The 20,127-nt window shown below is 40.9% G+C and overlaps 1 protein-coding gene across 8 annotated transcripts in view; it reads left to right on the top strand.

The window, feature by feature from the left end:
• The window catches only part of LOC138949704 (oocyte zinc finger protein XlCOF6-like), a 53,837-nt gene extending 34,894 nt beyond the window's left edge, over window positions 1–18,943 (top strand). For 3 of the 8 annotated variants that reach the window (XM_070321495.1, XM_070321496.1, XM_070321497.1), the window contains exon 3: window positions 14,270–17,484. In XM_070321495.1, the coding sequence (XP_070177596.1) occupies window positions 14,270–15,393 (1,124 nt within the window). In that variant the 3' untranslated portion in view covers window positions 15,394–17,484. Of the gene's footprint in view, window positions 1–5,387; window positions 7,627–10,636; window positions 10,746–12,202; window positions 12,726–14,269 lie in introns of those variants that run through there. The other 5 variants (XM_070321494.1, XM_070321498.1, XM_070321499.1 and 2 more) reach the window with 5 other exon arrangements.
• Window positions 18,944–20,127: the final 1,184 nt, after the last annotated feature.

Here is a 20,127-nt window from a genome sequence, read left to right as displayed (position 1 = left end):
TGAAAACGACGTTAAACACCAAATAAAGAAAAGAATCAAATTGTTTTCTTTCGTACGCTTTTCAGTAATGTGTTCGGTGACGGAAACAAGAAAGGAAGAAATAACGACAGAAAGAAGAACAAAGTTAATATATAAAAATAATGTTAAAACAAATAAAATAAAATAAAATAAATAAATATTTATGGTGGAAAGAAAGAAACAATGGAGAGAAAAAAGAAGAAAGAAAGTAAGACAGACAGAAACAGAGGGAGAGAAATAAGTATCAAGAACAGAAGATAAAACAACAGAAGAAACAAAGAAAAACAAAAAGAATGAAAACAAAATCGAAAGAAAGAGAAAAGACTTGCAGACAGGCAAACAGACATTCAGACATCCAACAAGACAGACATTCAGACATCCAACAAGACAGACAGACAGACTGACATCCAACAAGACAGACAGACAGACATCCAACAAGACAGACAGACAGACATCCAACAAGACAGACAGACAGACATCCAACAAGACAGACAGACAGACATCCAACAAGACAGACAGACAGACAGACATCCAACAAGACAGACAGACAGACATCCAACAAGACAGACAGACATCCAACAGACAGACAGACAGACAGACATCCAACAAGACAGACAGACAGACATCCAACCAGACAGACAGACAGACATCCAACAAGACAGACAGACAGACAGACATCCAACAAGACACAGGTATGAAAATTCTCCGTATTTTCCGTATTTTTGAAAAAAATCAACCGTATTTTTTTTTAATTTCCGTTTTTTTCCTTTTTTTTTAATTTTTTTTTTTAATTATTTTTTTTTTTTTTTTTCCCCTAGTCATAGTTATAGTAAAATAGTTTTGGGGCCATGTTTGAATCCAATTTTAAGGCTCAGATAGCCCCAGATTGCACCAAATTGCACCCTTGAAAAAAAAAATTTCCGGGGGAGCATGCCCCCGGACCCCCCTAGAAGTCTTGGCGCTTCGCGCCTGCGAAACTTGGCGCTACGCGCCTTCGAATTTTGTTTTCAGTATTTTATTTTTTTTTCAGTTTTCATGCCTGAAGACAGACAGACAGACAGACATCCACCAAGACAGACAGACAGACAGACAGACAGACAACCACCAAGACAGACAGACATCCAACAAGACAGACAGACAGACATCCAACAAGACAGACAGACAGACATCCAACAAGACAGACAGACAGACATCCAACAAGACAGACAGACAGACAGACAGACATCCACCAAGACAGACAGACAGAATGAGAGACAGACATCCAACAAGACAGACAGACATCCAACAAGACAGACAGACAGACAGACAGACATCCACCAAGACAGACAGACAGAATGAGAGACAGACATCCAACAAGACAGACAGACATCCAACAAGACAGACAGACAGACAGACAGACATCCAACAAGACAGACAGACAGACAGACATCCAACAAGACAGACAGACAGACAGACATCCAACAAGACAGACAGACAGACATCCAACAAGACAGACAGACAGACATCCAACAAGACAGACAGACAGACATCCAACAAGACAGACAGACATCCAACAGACAGACAGACATCCAACAAGACAGACAGACAGACATCCAACAAGACAGACAGACATCCAACAGACAGACAGACAGACAGACATCCAACAAGACACACAGACAGACATCCAACAAGACAGACAGACAGACATCCAACAAGACAGACAGACAGACAGACATCCAACAAGACACAGGCATGAAAATTCTCCGTATTTTCCGTATTTTTGAAAAAAATAAACCGTTTTTTTTTTTAATTTCCGTATTTTTCCTTTTTTTTTTTTTTTAATTTTATTTATTTATTTTTTTTTTTTTTTCCCTAGTCATAGTTATAGTAAAATAGTTTTGGGGCCATGTTTGAATCCAATTTTAAGGCTCAGATAGCCCCAGATTGCACCAAATTGCACCCTTGAAAAAAAAAATTTCCGGGGGAGCATGCCCCCGGACCCCCCTGGAAGTCTTGGCGCATCGCGCCTGCGAATCTTGGCGCTTCGCGCCTGCGAATCTTGGCGCTACGCGCCTTCGAATTTTGTTTTCAGTATTTTATTTTTTTTTCAGTTTTCATGCCTGAAGACAGACAGACAGACATCCACACAGACAGACAGACAGACAGACAGACATCCACCAAGACAGACAGACAGACAGACATCCACCAAGACAGACAGACAGACAGACATCCACCAAGACAGACAGACAGACAGACATCCAACAAGACAGACAGACAGACAGACATCCAACCAGACAGACATCCACCATGACAGACAGACAGACAGACATCCAACAAGACAGACAGACATCCAACAAGACAGACAGACAGACAGACAGACATCCAACAAGACAGACAGACAGACAGACATCCAACAAGACAGACAGACAGACAGACATCCAACAAGACAGACAGACATCCAACAAGACAGACAGACAGACATCCAACAAGACAGACAGACAGACATCCAACAAGACAGACAGACAGACAGACATCCAACCAGACAGACAGACAGACATCCACCAAGACAGACAGACAGACAGACAGACAGACATCCACCAAGACAGACAGTCAGACAGACAGACATCCACCAAGACAGACAGACAGACAGACAGACAGACAGATATCCAACAAGACAGACAGACAGACAGACAGACTATCTCAGAAGAAGAGACTCCATCTGTGCACAGCAAATGTTTCTATTTCCTGACTTTCAACATAAATATGGTAGACAAGCGTGGAAATACATGACTAGTAATACATGACTGATTATACATGACTGATTATACATGACTGATAATACATGACTGATAATACATGACTGATAATACATGACTGATTATACATGACTGATAATACATGACTGATAATACATGACTGATAAAACATGACTGATAATACATGACTGACTATACATGACTGATTATACTTGACTGATTATACATGACTGATTGTACATGACTAATAATACATGACTGATAATACATGACTGATTATACATGACTGATTATACTTGACTGATTATACATGACTGATAATACATGACTGATAATACATGTAACATGACTGATTATACATGACTGGTTATACATGACTGGTTATACATGACTGATTATACATGACTAATAATACATGTCTAATAATACAGAACTGACAATACAGGACTGACAATACAGGACTGACAATACAGGACTAATTATACATGACTGATTATACATGACTGATTATACATGACTGATTATACATGACTGATTATACATGACTGATTATACATGACTGATAATACATGACTCATAATACAGGACTGATAATACAGGACTGACAATACAGGACTGATCATACATGACTCATAATACATGACTGATTATACATGACTGATTACACTTGACTGATTACACTTGACTGATTATACATGACTGATAATACATGACTGATAGTACATGTAACATGACTGATTATACATGGCTGGTTATACATGACTGGTTATACATGACTGATTATACATGACTCATAATACATGACTCATAATACATGACTCATAATACATGACTCATAATACATGACTCATAATACATGACTCATAATACATGACTGATTATACATGACTGATTATACATGACTGATTATACATGACTGATAATACATGACTGATAATACATGACTGATAGTACATGTAACATGACTGATTATACATGACTGGTTATACATGACTGATTATACATGACTGACAATACAGGACTGATCATACATGCCTCATAAAACATGACTCATAATACATGACTCATGATGCATGACTCATAATACATGACTGATTATACATGAATGATTATACATGACTGATAGTACATGTAACATGACTGATTATACATGACTGGTTATACATGACTGACAATACATGACTCTATATACATAACTGATAATACATGACTCATAAAACATGACTCATAAAACATGAGTCATAATACATGACTCATAATACCTGACTGACAATACATGACTGATTATACATGGCTGATTCTTTCCTTTCTTTCTTTATTTGGTGTTTAAAGTCGTTTTCAACCACGAAGGTTATATCGCGACGAGGGAAAGGGGGAGATGGGATAGGAGAAAGGGGGGAGATGGGATAGAGCAACTTGTTAAGTGTTTCTTGTTCACAAAAGCACTAATCAAAAAATTGCTCCAGGGGCTTGCAACGTAGTACAATATATGACCTTACTGGGAGAATGCAAGTTTCCAGTACAAAGGACTAAACATTTCTTACATACTGCTTGACTAAAATCTTTCCAAACATTGACTATATTCTATACAAGAACCACTTAACAAGGGTTAAAGGAGAAACAGAATCCGTTAGTCGCCTAGCTCATACGACATGCGGGATGCAGAGAAATAAGGATGTGGAAAAGAAGACTTTTGGTAAGTGAAATAAAGGTGATGGATCCAGTCAGGTAGAAATAAGACAACAAGAAAAGAATTGGAAAACTGCAGGGAATAGTAGGGAGAGTTTTCTTGGAAGGAAATATAGGTGAAACAGAAAGGATTGGTAAGGCAGAAATAAGACAAAAGAAGAGAAGAAACAGAACCGTTAGTCGCCTCTTACGACATGCTGGGTAGCATCGGGTAAATTCTTTATAATAATAATAATAAAGATAGCTTATATAGCGCCGCTTCACAAATTTAACTATGCTCTTAGCGCTGTACATCGAGATATAACAATTTCAATAATATAAATACAAAGATGATATTATCATAATACACATTTACAAATATCACTCACGTGCATACATCCTCGTGCACACCACGCGCATACACACTCCCACTCATTAGCAAGTGCTTCCATCCCCCTGCCACTGAGATGTTCATATACCCCCCCCCCCCCCCCCCCCCCCCTGGACAAGCTCACACCATGTCCGTCTCCTCTCTTGACTGTACATACACTCAGCAAGAAAAAGAAAGACTAAATGCAAATTTCATACACAACCCTATGACTCAATCAAAACTGAAGCAACTATACAAAAAAGACACACTCAAACAACGAATCTAACATCACCTCTAACAGTCTATAAAGATGGCAAGGACAATTTACAAGGATTCGCGAAATCAATATGGGACTCCCCCTAACCCGCGGGGGGTCATGGCTGATTATACATGCCTGATTATACATGCCTGATAATACATGACTGATAATACATGACTGATTATACATTACTGATAATACAGGATTGATAATACAGGACTGATAATACATGACTGATTATACATGACTGATTATACATGACTGATAATACATGACTGGTTATACATGGCTGATTATACATGACTGGTTATACATGGCTGATTATACATGACTGATAATACATGACTGATAATACATGACTGATTATACATGACTGATAATACATGACTGGTTATACATGGCTGATTATACATGCCTGATTATACATGCCTGATAATACATGACTGATAATACATGACTGATAATACATGACTGACAATACAGGACTGATTATACATGACTGATAACACATGACTCATAATACATGACTCATAATACTGTGAATGAATGCAAATGAGCTAATATGCTGTCAAACAGGAATCAAACACAACTCCAAATGTAGGTTCCCTCCACTGTATTATTCAGCTATGACAACATACACACAAATACACAATCATAAACATAAATGTTAGGTATTCAAAAATCCGGTACTCAGTTTTGTAGGCAAAAACAACTCAAGATTACAATCTCGTACACAATTGCCCTAACAAAACTCTCTACCCTTCACTCGGACATCAGTAACACTGTGAACAGGGGTGAGTTTGTCGATACTCGATCAAAAATCTCCCAAACTTTGAATTTACCACTGAAAGGAGTTTAAAACTCCAGACAGAAAACTTCCATGGAGTGACTAAATATCTCCTTGAATGTTTGAAGCTTGATGCCTCTTAGTACTGCCGAAATTGAAGAATTTTCATCGCAGCCAAAATGTTGACGACATGAGCCATGCACTTGACCTTTATCAACATTTTCCGGGGGAACATGCCCCCAGAACCCCCAAGAAGTCGGCCTTTGTCTTCTAAGTGTCAAAGTGATGGTTTGGGAAAGTAGTATAGGGTAATTTGTTGACTCAGGTTGCACCACATCGGTCAATTGTCCTTGTAATCTAAATTTGTCTTCTTCGAGTTAACGCTTCGCGCCCTCAACTACTGAGAAGCTTCGCGTCGTCGAATTACGGTCCCTAAAGAATTTTGGAAACCCCCTTTAAAAAGGATGTGATCCGCCCCTGCTTTCCACAAACTTGGACGAAGACCACTGTCAGTTCTTTGATTTGAACTTTAGAATCTTAATGAACGATCCATCGTACGGCCTTGAAAAATAAAGGTAACTTGTGAATACTGAGTGCTGGTTCCCGATCCTGGGGGCTCCGTATATTTATATATTTATGGCAGGGATTTAATGGACCAGCAAATTAGATGGACAAGCAGCAAAAAAAGATGGGTTTCAACAGCAAATTAGCTGCGATAAATATATTTGGCAGCAAAAAATATACTTAGCAGCAAATTGGAAATTTTAGCAGCAAAAAAGATGGTTAACCAGCAGATTTGCTGTTTGAACAGCTGAAATGATATTTAAACTGCAAATTAGATACTTTACCAGCAAGAAAATACAACTGACAGCAGAATTGATGGCCACAGCAGCAGAATAGATGAGCACAGCAGCAGATTACATGAATTCAACAAACGTGACTACATATGAACTGTAATCAGAGTTGTATCTGGGTCTTATTCACCTGAGCTTTGCCGGTTCGCCTTCTAGCTATCGTGGGTTGACATGTACTTTATTACGGCACGCTTTATTACTGAGACTGAGTATTTTCATCTTCTGGATAAGGCTTCTTGTGACTACATCTGAACTACTGTGGGGCATCTTTTTTTACTGTTAACGAAATCTGCTTGGCTGTTCAATTAATCTATTCTGCTTCACATTCGCTGCTCACTCCTTCCTATTTGCTGCTGAAACCATCTATTTTGCTGGTAAAAAAATTGTATGCGTATATTTATTCACTCGGTTGCATAAACAACACACACGCTCTCTCACTTTCCTCTCTCTCTCTTTATTTCTTAATTTTTCAGAGACGTACACATTAGGTCACGCGCACACACACACAGTCACACACACACAGGTTACTAGAATCGGTAAAGTCATGTTTCTCTCTCTCGGTCCGCATTGCTCTTTCAGTAGCTTTGTGTTGTAAGACAATGCAAGGGAAGTCATTCCGACTTCATTCAAGTTACGTACATCCGCTCGGAGAAAACATGGCGTCTGCCGAACTCCCGATGGCGGAAATTCCGATACGATTTTGTGTTAAAACAGTCAACCACAGACGGTTCACATTGTACGTTGGCGAATTGTCCAGCTAAACAAACAATTAATCGTGGCCTGTCTTTCTTCAAGTAGCCAAAAAAGGTGTGAACGATGAGCGGAGAAGGCACACGATCAATCGACCAGCCACACGACCAGACAGGGGGTCGGGTTCATCCCGGACACCTCTCACAGTTCTTCCCGACACTTTCTGCAATCTTGCTCAGAAACAAGTAAGCATTTGACAGTTTTTTTTAACATGCATTCAGCGACAACAAGCTGCACAAAGTGTGAACTCTATTTCTTCTGTTCCCAACAGTTAAATTACTTCAATTGTAAGAACGACCTATAGTTACAGAGCCAGCCTTAAGTACACTGATGTAGTGGTAGCGAGTACACACTAATTTCGGCATGAATGAGTGAAAGATAAAGAGAAGAAAGTGAGGGAGCACATATATTTCAGTACTGTAGTCTGTAGTGCTAGTGCTAGCGGGACATGCTGAGCTGGCCTCTTTTATACAAGTCTTCCAAAATCTACGCTCAGTGTCGTGAGTGAGTGCTGCTGGCTGGCAGGCAGCAGGTAAGTGGGTGGGGGTAACGAGGGGCAGGTGGGGGTAACCAAGTGCCTGCATCTGTGGGCGAGGACTGCCGTCCTGCTACATTACACCTTACAGTCGATAAAAGTTGCACTCCGTTTAGTCATACATGTTTGATTAAAAGAGAACAGGAAAAACAAATTATCTTGTATTTTCGTGTGTCACTGTCAGGGAATAAAGTGAGATGAAGGTTATGGAGGCATCTTAAACAGTCATTTGAGTCAATGGAAAGTTGTTCACATTTGATGTGACCGAATGAGAAAGCTGGTCCAGGAAAAACTTCAGAAACATACAGCGAAGTAACAAACTCAGTTTTTGTCTAAGACCAGCTTTTGCATTCGGCCTAGTTGATCTCATGTAAACTGCACACTGAATATCCCCCCTCCCTTCCTAAGATCTGAACATTGACTTGGCATTCGTGGGGTCAAGTTTGTTCAAAAACAGTAATGGTATTTAAACTTGCTGCATGAAATGCTAAATCCTTCCCTTCTCATTCAAGGACGTAAACACTCAGTGCACTCACAAAGGAATCATCATTTGGGGTGAAGTCTTTGACATTTTACCACCAATGTCCTTCATTTGCGAGAAACTGACATGCTTTTCTCCCTCTAATAAGTGTACAGTACAATTTAATATGTTGACCAGGAAACATTTCAGCCTCGGGTATGCAGTTATATTATTGCTTTCCCAACCTATTGTATTTAAGTGCTTTTAGTTGCAGAGAAACCCCGTATCGGCGTATACTAATGTTCTATTATTATTATTTAAGTTATTGAGACATCCAAGTGCACTAAGGGAGTTTATAGAGCAAATGGAGAAAATTCATTATTGAATGAAGCGCTATGAGTTCAATATTTATTTTCGAGATTTGCTCTATAAATCCCTTAGTGCACTGGGATTGTTTCAATAACGATATTGTCAGTACCTCCAGAGAAAAAAGATGATTCAAAACGCACATTTTGCTACGCGCATTTGAATAGGCATAACTGTGTGGTCAGGTCGTGGAAGACTGAAGTTTTGTGTGGGCTGTCTCAAGTGTGTCGTGCTTTCGTCACACGCAAACTCTTGTTTTAATTTCTGTTGGTAACTTCCAGTGTAGCGTTAAGCTAAAAAGTGATAATCTTTAATAGAAATCTCATTTGAACTCGGAGAAAGGGCTGTGCACTTAGACAAGTCATTTGCGATTCAAAACCTCCAGTCGAGTTTCGGCGGATTGACTGTGCAGAGTGGTGCCCCTTGAATTGACTCAATGATCGACTGCTCGACGGTTAGCACATTTTCAAAATAAATGTATGTTTCTCGTGTTGTATCTTCACTCATCGAGGAGTCTGGAACTAAATATGAATGGTAAGAATGCTCGGAACTCTACACGTATTATATCCCCATCGGTTTTTCGTTCACATTTGCCCAACATGTTTATTTGCTGAGCGGGGTTTATGTTGTCTGCTAGGCTAGAGCAATCGAACAACGGCAGTATCATTTCAAAAACAAAAATTGCTCGTCACGTTGCATTGAATCTGCACGCATGAGGCAGGCTGGTAATAAGTCTTATATATATGGTAAGAACGTTCTGAACCCTACACATTTTCAATTTCGATTGTTCTTGCCTTGTTCTAGAATCTATGCAAGTCGAAAATTAGTTGAGACGCAGCGGCTTCTATTTTTAGATCAGTGGCACAGGCACATGCAATCTGTCAGAAAACCCCCACTTCTGCTTTAATTGAGAAGCAGGAAATTTATGGCCATTTGGTATTGTGGAGAAAATAAGCTACATGTCATTTATTAATTCTGAGGATGAGACTCGAGTACAGTCTCGCTTAGGCAAAGGGCGGAAGAATACGCTCTGTGGAAAAGTTAGCACACTCCAAGAGTGCGCTAACAGTTTTAGCGCATCGCCATTAGCCAATCAACTGGTTCACATCAGTCATGTGACACCAGTACTTGTTATTATTATTATTTTCATTATTATTAAGACATTATATATTACTACTATTATGAGCAGTAGAAGTAGTTTTTTTTCAGTGTTCGTACAATAGAGGCATATTATGAAGCAGCTAATAAAGTACCCCCTGCGGGTTAGGGGGAAGAATTTACCCGATGCTCCCCAGCATGTCGTAAGAGGCGACTAACGGATTCTGTTTCTCCTTTTACCCTTGTTAAGTGTTTCTTGTATAGAATATAGTCAATGTTTGTAAAGATTTTAGTCAAGCAGTATGTAAGAAATGTTAAGTCCTTTGTACTGGAAACTTGCATTCTCCCAGTAAGGTAATAAGAATGATATTGTACTACGTTGCAAGCCCCTGGAGCAATTTTTTTGATTAGTGCTTTTGTGAACAAGAAACAATTAACAAGTGGCTCTATCCCATCTCCCAACCCACCCCCCCCCCCCCCCCCCCCCCCCCTTCCCCCGTCGCGATATAACCTTCGTGGTTGAAAACGACGTTAAACACCAAATAAAGAAAGAAAGCTAATAAAGTAATCTCTAGATCTGACACGGCTTGCAGGTTAATTACATTTCTAATTATTTGTGTGTTTGATGCACTGTAGTCTACATAGCACATGCAGAATTTCAACAGAGGCATGAAATACACATAAAATGGGTATATATTTTGTGTTTGGGTTCATTTTGTTTACCTTTTATTTGCAGCGTAAACAACGGCTGCAGGAAACTCATACCAGGAAGTTTGCCACCTCTGGGTATGCCATTACCAGTGAGATATGTTTCTACGCCACAACTACAGCCTCACAAACCACATGTAAGGGAATGATTACATTTTATGATGCTTGACATCATTTATTTTCTGTTTGCATTTTGATCCACTGTATTTTGTACTCTGTGGGAGCGGAATCTTCCCATCATTATAACCATGTAGCATTGGTGTGACAATTTGTTATTCTCTTTGAGACTAAAGTGAAAATATCAAAACATGCAACAGTGAGCGGGTTTGAGATTCACAGTATTTTGACTCTGAAGTTTTCAGTTTAATTTAATTGTCCTTACTTGAGTCCTTACTGAAATTTCAGTGCCAAAACTTTGTGCAGTGAACTTAGTGAAGTAGACTGTCCTATGTTGACTTGGCCTATTGATATCAGGCTTCAGGTAATATTGTATGTGAACAGCAACACTAATGTTGTGACATCACCATAATTTGCACAATAATCAAATGACCCAGCTATCTAGCACAACAACTGCAGTTGACAAGCCTGGGTTCTGAGTATTAAATCAAGAAAGAACTTAACATGGAAGATCTATTCTTGAGGCTTTCAGAGCAAAATTCAGGAATGATGCGGTTGTAATGTACAAGAATTCCCACCAGGGAATAAAGTCTATTCTTAAAACACGCCAACTGAGCCCCTGGTTAAACTTGTCTGTGAAGAACAATGCAGGCAGAATCCTTTGCAGCTTGTGCTGTGCAACACGTGGCAAGCAGCTCAGTGTAGCGGCAGGCAAGTGGTTGGCAATCCCCTTGCTGCATGATGTCTGATTGGACAATTATAAATGCACACACCATTTTGTTATTAGCCTTCACCAGATCATGCTTCGGACTACACAGTCCGGATGATGTGGGTCGTGTACGACACATACTTCCCAAAGAAGGATTCAACGTAAAAAGTATGGGTCATACACGACCCACTGCACGCCATCCGAATAGAATGAACGTTTTTCCGCCTCTTTACAAAGTATGGGTCGTACACGACCCTCGCCATCCGAATAAGGATAAACAGCGTAAAATTTCTTACGTAATTCCATATGGGTGGCCTTTCACCACCCACATCATCCGGACTGTGTAGTTCTTCTTCTTCTTCGTTCATAGGATTAGACTCCCACGTTCACTCATGTTTTTAGCACGAGTGGAGTTTTACGTGTATGAACGTTTTTACCCCGCCATTCAGGCAGCAAACGCAGATTTTGGGGGGACTGTGTAGTTTAAATTACGTCATCGTTTATTTGTTTGTTTACAAAGATAATTTTTCAAAAGTTGGGCAATGGGAAGGTCGTATAGTGATTGGAGATTACATGAAGTCTCAAATCAAAACTCCTGATAGTTTCAGAGATAAAGACGATTTTGTTAGGCTATGGGTCGTCCACGACCTATGAAGAACGGTGAAGGTTAAAACTGTACATGTTGGTTTCCACTGGCCATCTGTATGCTGAAGGTTATCTGAATAGCATCCAGTTGTTTGAAGAAACCATCACCTTTTATTGTTGCAGCAGCAGTCAGAGGATAGAAGCCAAGTAAGACAGACAGTGAGAGGCTGTGACAGACTGGAGGAAAAAAAGACAGAAGTGAAGACAGAGGTCACGACAGAAAGAGATACACAAGAACCACTACTAGTAAGACGACCAATGTCACAGTGCACGACAGAGCAACATTCACAAGAGCCAGAGGTCAAGATAGAGGTCAAGACAGAAAGAGATACACAGGAACCACTACTAGTAAGACGACCAGTGTCACAGTGCATGACAGAACAACATTCACAAGAGCCAGAGGTCAAGACAGAAAGAGATTCACAAGAACTGGGGAGACAATCGGTGTCACGGTGCATGACAGAGCAACATTCACAAAAGCCAGAGGTCAAGACAGAGATCAAGACAGAGATCGACGTTGCAGAAGAACCACCACTAGCATGGTGCATGACACAGCAACACTCACAAGAGCCAGAGGTCAATATAGAGATCGACGTTGCAGAAGAACCACCACTAGCATGGTGCATGACACAGCAACATTCACATGGTGAGTGTTTAGATGATGGTTAGATTTTACAGCTGCGTGTATTCATAAACATCAAAGTGCATCATTTGCAAATGCTGTCAACAGTCTCATCTAGATGATCACTGGTGTCAGTTTGCCAGCCATATAACCACACAAGTCAAACTTGGAACTAGCTGATGATGCAGAAGGGGTCTAATTTAAAACAGAACGCAGTTTACTGTAGTCTCACGTAGGACACTAGATTGAGTGCTGTCTCTTTTTTAGCCAGGAATTTCAACCGGGCTCATTTCTGTAATCAGGAAAAATACCCCCAGGAAGTGCACTTACAGGAAAACTGCCCACTAAGGTTAAAATAAGATCACTTCTGAACTGATGAAGTTTTTGTCACTGTATCAATACCTACAGAAAGTCATGAAACCACCCATGCCCTCTGTTCACCACACAGAGTCAGTGTGTGTGGGGGTGGGAAGAGGGGGCACATTGTTAAAAATGTATGCAAGGATGATAGCCGAAAGTGTGATTGATGCAAGGGAAAAGAACTCGAGAAGGAAGAGGGGATGGAAGAGCAAGGAAAGGGAATGAGGAACATATGGAGCACAACTTTGGAGACGAAAACTCTGTTTCAATTTCAAATGTTCTCTCTGCATAGTTGAAGTTCAAAGTACTCTTTCTTTTTACTGGTAGCATGGTGTACCTATTATACACTGACTATGCTAACATTGCCCCTCACTTTACAAAGTCCGTCGCGATATAATCTTGAATGGTTGAAAACGACGTTGAACACCAAATAAAGAAAGAAAGAAAGAAACTTTACAAAGTAAGCATGAAGTCTTTAACCTTCACCGTGAGTTCGATCCCAGGTTCGGCGGAAATTTATTTCAGAGTCAACTTTGTGTGCAGACTCTCTTCGGTGTCCGAACTCCCCCCGTGTACACTACATTGGGTGTGCACGTTAAAGATCCCACGATTGACAAAAGGGTCTTTCCTGGCAAAATTGCTTAGGCACAGTTAATAATTGTCTACCTATACCCGTGTGACTTGGAATAATAGGCCGTGAAAGGTAAATATGCGCCGAAATGGCTGCAATCTACTGGCCGTATAAAATTTCATCTCACACGGCATCACTGCAGAGCGCCTAGAACTGTACCCACGGAATATGCGCGATATAAGCGTCATTGATGGATTGATTGATTAAGTGCAATCCTTAATTCTTAGTAAATGTGATGCATGTCTTTTACGTCTGTGATCGGCTGACACTGCATGGCAATTTTCCTTGTTTTTATAAGGACAGTAAACATTTTTAGTCTTGAGTCTATCATCCAGAATGTGTAGTTTAAAGCGTCATCCGGTAAAGGTGAAACTAAGAAGAGAAATGAGGTGTGTGTCGTTAACAACACATTTTATGTATTATGTCAAAAGTGCTTTTTTGGGGGGGGCAATGATTGTTTTTATTCTTTCTTGAAACGTCATTACATTTGGTGACTTAAATTGTCAGTTCCTTGGTTCTGAAAAATGTCCGGTTGCTCACTACATGTACTGCACTGTGTTTGTTTTGTGTGTTGCAGTGTCGGTCCAAGCAGACTTCACAACAGAGAGCACAGCAAGTATCATGAAGGAACAGACGACACAAACTCAGGCTGAATTCTTTGACCAGTGTTCGTCGTCACAAGAGTCAGTGAAACATCACAACAGACAAGTGAGTGAACACATCAAGTCCGAGTCAAGAGATGCAGAAGACACAACAGTTGTGACAGGGGACACACAGTTTATTCCAACACACCGAGATGAAGGAGCCGGCGCTGAATCAAGCGCAATGGCAAGAGACGACACGACACAGCTGACAAGGTCATTTTGCAACAGTCAGAGTCCTTCATCACAAGATGGCGTATGTTCAGAGGGAAGCAGCACTGGATTGGATCACCTCACAGCTTGTCGGTCACACAGTTTGCAGGGGGAAAGTCTTGACAAACACATGACAACACAAACAGAGAACTGCACAGGACAAAATAAAAGAGCGATAGCACACACAACACCAAAGAAACATTCCTGTACACAGTGTAATGCTTCATTCAGTCAGACATCGGCGCTAAAGCAGCACATGGTCATTCACACCGGTGAAAAGCCATATATATGTGCACAGTGCAATGCATCCTTCACTCAACGTTCCACATTACAGCGACACATGGGAACTCACACCGGTGAAAGGCCATATATATGTGCACAGTGCAGTGCAGGCTTCACTCAACGTTCCACATTACAGCGACACATGGTAACTCACACAGGTGAAAGGCCATATGTATGTGTGAAGTGCAGTGCATCCTTCCGTCTGCCCTCAAGGTTAAAGCAGCACATAAGAACTCATGCAGCTGAAAGACCATTTAGATGTGTGCAGTGCAGTGCATCCTTCTGTTGGCAATCCACGTTGGAGAAGCACATGCTAACTCACACAGGTGAGAGACTATATAGATGTACACAGTGCAGTGCATCCTTCAATCATACTACCAAATTAAGGCAGCACATGGTCACTCACACAGGTGGAAGGCCATATGTATGCGCACAGTGCAGTGCATGCTTTGGACGCCCTTCCATCTTAAAGCGACACATGCTAACTCATACAGGTGAAAGGCAATATAGAAGTGCCTGGTACCAAGGCTCTTTTGAAGGGGGCTCTGTGAAGAAGATCATATGAATGTACTCATTGCAGTTCCTCCTTTGCTCTCTCTACCAACTTAAAGCAGCACATGCTAATTCATACAGAAGAAAGGAGAAAAAGAAGCGCACAGAAACATGGTCCAGATGATCTGGATCTGGATTTGTTACGTTGCAGGGACCACTGTTGGTCATCTTCGCAACGGATGCGGGAGAGCACATGATAATAATTTAGAGTACAATAAAAGTCCTGACTTTGGTGGGACGAGTCATACAGGCTGTTGCTTCAATGTCTTTCCCACTCTTTGCAACTTGTTAAAATGATAAAAACTACTGGGCTCTGTAGGCAATCAGTGTTGGGGCAGCCCTGATGATGGCAGTCTCAGCGCTGAGGATGCTGCGCTGGCTGGCTGGGCTGGTCGTGCTGGAAGGTCTGCGTCACTCAGCTGATTCCACTCTGCGACTGTCCGTACGAAGGAGTTCTTGTACTGGTCTGTCTTGCAGGTGGGGATGCGGAAGCCTCGTGTGTTGTTGACGGCCTGCCGCTCGATAATGTTGCTGCTTTCATACCCCTGGAACCTTGTGGGGATGACTCTTCGTCGTCCGCTAACGGCCGGGGTGAGGAACTTGTCTGGAGGGAGTGCGGGGATCAGGCCCTCAGAGATCCTGTTGAGGAGGTTGAGGCGTGACTGCCTGCGGCGCTCTTCCAGTGGGGGGAGGTTCAGGGTTTTCAGCATGTCGCTGACGCAGCCCGGGCTTCTCGACTTGTAGTCTTGCGTGACAAAGCGGGCTGCTTGGTGCTGAACTCTCTCCAGCCTTTCGATGTCCCGTCGGAGGTAAGGGTCCCACACGGTAGCTCCATACTCCAGCGTGGATCGGACAAGTGTTATGTACGCCAGGCGCCTGCACTCCCGTGGGCAGTTCCGGAGATTCCGGCGTAGGAAGCCCACAGTTGATCCAGCTTTGCGGCAGATGTTGGAGATGTGGGAAGACCAATTCAGGTCGGCGGAGAGTAGTACCCCAAGGTAGGGGTTGTGTTGGACCTGCTGGAGGATGACGTTATCCAGGCTGTATAGGTAGGACGATTTGCTTCTGGTGGAGAGGATGTAGCACTTTTGCGCGTTAAAACGCATGCCCCACTTCTTGGCCCAGATCTCCAGCTGTTTGAGGTCTGCCTGCAGGGTGAGGTGGTCTTGGAAGGTGTGGATCTCCCGGTACAGCAAGCAGTCATCTGCGAAGAGTCGTACTGTTGACTTCGTAGATTCAGGCAGGTCATTGATGTGGCATAGGAACATCAGGGGTCCTAAGACAGTGCCCTGGGGCCTGATAGGACTGCCGCTTCTTCGGACGCTTCACCCTCGAGTGTGTGCTAGGAGTGTGTTAAGCTTTTGTGTTTGCTTGCATGGAGTATGCTGAGTATGCTATGTTATGTAGATTGTGGGTCTTGTTCATTGTGTATGGTTTTATTATTAGTTATGTTAATTCTAGTTATTGTAAAGCGCATTGAGCATATATATGATTATGCGCTATAGCAAATGTCCATTATTATTATTATTATTATTACAGTATAGACCGGATGTATAAAACACCGGATGTATGAAAGTCTGGATGTATGAAAGGGGTAGATAGATAGATAGATAGATAAGATAGATAATTAGATAGATAGATAATTTATTGCCAAGTGTACAATACATGAATGAACATAAAAAAATACACGAGGAAAGCAGCTTGCTGTGTGATAAAAACAAAAATAAATAGCATTCATACATCACTGGCGCATAGCATCATACATACATGGGTAAGACAATTTGGTATCACAGTAACATTTTATGTATTATGTCAAAAGTGCTTTTTTGGGGGGGGCAATGATTGTTTTTATTCTTTCTTGAAACGTCATTACATTTGGTGACTTAAATTGTCAGTTCCTTGGTTCTGAAAAATGTCCGGTTGCTCACTACATGTACTGCACTGTGTTTGTTTTGTGTGTTGCAGTGTCGGTCCAAGCAGACTTCACAACAGAGAGCACAGCAAGTATCATGAAGGAACAGACGACACAAACTCAGGCTGAATTCTTTGACCAGTGTTCGTCGTCACAAGAGTCAGTGAAACATCAGGGTAGGCAGGGTCCCGGCAGAAGCTACTCTTTGTTATTACTCAGAATTTTCCGGTTGTATGAAAATCGGATGTATAAAAGTCTGGTTGTATAAAAGCAAATCTCTGGTCCCGAGCAGCACAAATGCGTTGTTGCAAGACCGGTTGTAAGAAAACGAAAGTAGACCCAAGTCACCAAATGAGGATGCCCTGAAAACTTCCCCACCAACTGATTTTTATCCAGATTCTATAGCTGTCAACGAGTTGTTCTGTTTAATTTGTTTCTCCATTCAATCATTTTTTTAACCTGTTACAAATTCGTCACGAAGACCCATAAAATCCCAGAAGGCATTTGTGTTACATTTATAACCAGAGACATTGGTCATGGATGTGAATCAGTTGTTATCTGTTTATGTTGTTGTATTTTATGTTGTTGTATTTTATTTTGTTATATTTTATGTTGTTGTTTTTATGTTCTTGTTGTTGTTTTTACATTTAGTCAAGTTTTGACTAAAATAATGTTTTAACGTAGAGGGGGGAATCGAGACGAGGGTTGTGGTGTGTGTGTGTGTGTCTTGTGTCTGTGTGTGTGTGTAGAGCGATTCAGACCAAACTACTGGACCGATCTTAATGAAATTTGACATGAGAGTTCCTGGGAATGATATCCCCGGATGTTTTCTTCTTTTTTTCGATAAATACTTTTGATGACGTCATATCCGGCTTTTTGTAAAAGTTGAGGCGGCACTGTCACACCCTCATTTTTCAATCAAATTTCAATCAAATTGATTGAAATTTTGGCCCAGCAATCTTCGACGAAGGCCGGTGTTCGGTATTGCATTTCAGCTTGGTGGCTTAAAAATTAATTGATGACTTTGGTCATTAAAAATCTGAAAATTGTAAAAAAAACATTTTTTTATAAAACGATCCAAATTTACGTTCATCTTATTCTTCATCATTTTCTGATTCCAAAAACATATAAATATGTTATATTTGGATTAAAAACAAGCTCTGAAAATTAAAAATATAAAAATTATTATTAAAATTCAATTTCCGAAATCGTTTTAAAAACTATTTCATCTTATTCCTTGTCGGTTCCTGATTCCAAAAACATATAGATATGATATGTTTGGATTAAAAACACGCTCAGAAAGTTAAAACGAAGAGAGGTACAGTAAAGCGTGCTATGAAGCACAGCGCAACCGAGCCAAACAGGCTCGTCACTTTCACTGCCTTTTGCACAAGCGGCGGACTACGTTCAGTTTCATTCTGTGAGTTCCACAGCTTGACTAAATGTAGTAATTTCGCCTTACGCGACTTGTTATGTTCTTGTTGTTGTTGTTGTTGATTTTATCCATTAAACTGATTTTATGTTTAACTCCATTAATAATCTGTTTTGTTTGTCTATTCAGTCATTTTAGCCTGTTATAAATTTGTCATGACTGAAGAGCCATAATAGCCCAGGAAGGCATTTTTTTGTACAATTAAAACCAGAGGCATTGGTCGTGGGTGTGACTCAGTTTTTTTATGTTGTTGTTGTTGTTTTAATCCGTTAAACTGGTTTTAAGTTTAACTCACTTTTTTGTATTCAGTGCGCGCGCGTGTGTGTGTGTGTTATAAATGTGTACGTTTTGGAGAGAGAGAGAGAGAGAGAGAGAGAGAGAGAGAGAGAGAGAGAGAGAGAGAGAGAGAGAGAGAGAGAGAGAGAGAGAGAGAGAGAACTCAGAAAATGTTATTTGCTACGCCAACGGTCATTACAAATCTTCCACGACCAAAAACATTGTCAAAAGCGCAAAAGGGTTGTGGAGGGAACACACACAATACAGTTGAGCCACACACAAACACACACACACACACACACACACGTGCGTCGCACGTACGCGCACACACATACACACACGGGGGTGGGGGGGGGGGGGGTGGGGGTGGGGGGCGGAGAGTGCACGGCCTTATGCAAAGCAGAACAGTTCCTTACACAAACAGTTGCTCTTTCTATCGGTTGTCCTGACTGTGTCAGTGTATGTAAGTACATGTACTTTTCCACTTGTTATTCACAAACCTTTTCTTCTAACAAGGATATGTATCAAAACATTTAAACATAAAAAAAAACAAATAAATACAAAAATGATATGAAAAAACCCCTACTTTTATCAAGTAACAGACGCGTGGCCGGATGTATGAAAGTCAATCCACAATATTTTCATACATCCGGTTAACCGGATTTAGTAAAGACCGGATGTATGAAAGACAAAAAGTGGGTCCCGACCACTTTCTTACATCCGGTCTTGACTGTAGATTATCTCATGTGTATTTTGTCCGGACGGTCCAGTTCAAATTACTCATTGTTTATTTGTCTGTTTACAAAGATAGTTCTTCAGAAAATGGTCAAAGGGGGCTGCCTGTTGTGTTTGAGGATTGCACAAAGTTTCAATTAAAAAATCCCAGTGATACAGACACTTTTGTGAGGCTCTGGGTTGTCCACGACACAGGAAGCATGTTGAAGGTTAAAGAAGCTTCTTAGGTAATGTTATAGGTTACAGTGGCATGAGTGATGTCTTAGTTCAAAATTGCATGTGATATATCGTAGATTAAAGTGTCGTCTGCCATTTCAGTGAAGCACGTGTCATGTCAGATCAAAGTTATTTGGTCATGTCATAGGTCAAGTAGCATCTGTCTTGTTATACCA

The sequence above is a fragment of the Littorina saxatilis genome, linkage group LG16, assembly GCF_037325665.1.
Source record: "Littorina saxatilis isolate snail1 linkage group LG16, US_GU_Lsax_2.0, whole genome shotgun sequence".
NCBI classification, from domain to species: domain Eukaryota; kingdom Metazoa; phylum Mollusca; class Gastropoda; order Littorinimorpha; family Littorinidae; genus Littorina; species Littorina saxatilis.
Note: the sequence above shows the minus strand (reverse complement) of the source record. Positions and strands in the feature narration are given on the sequence as shown.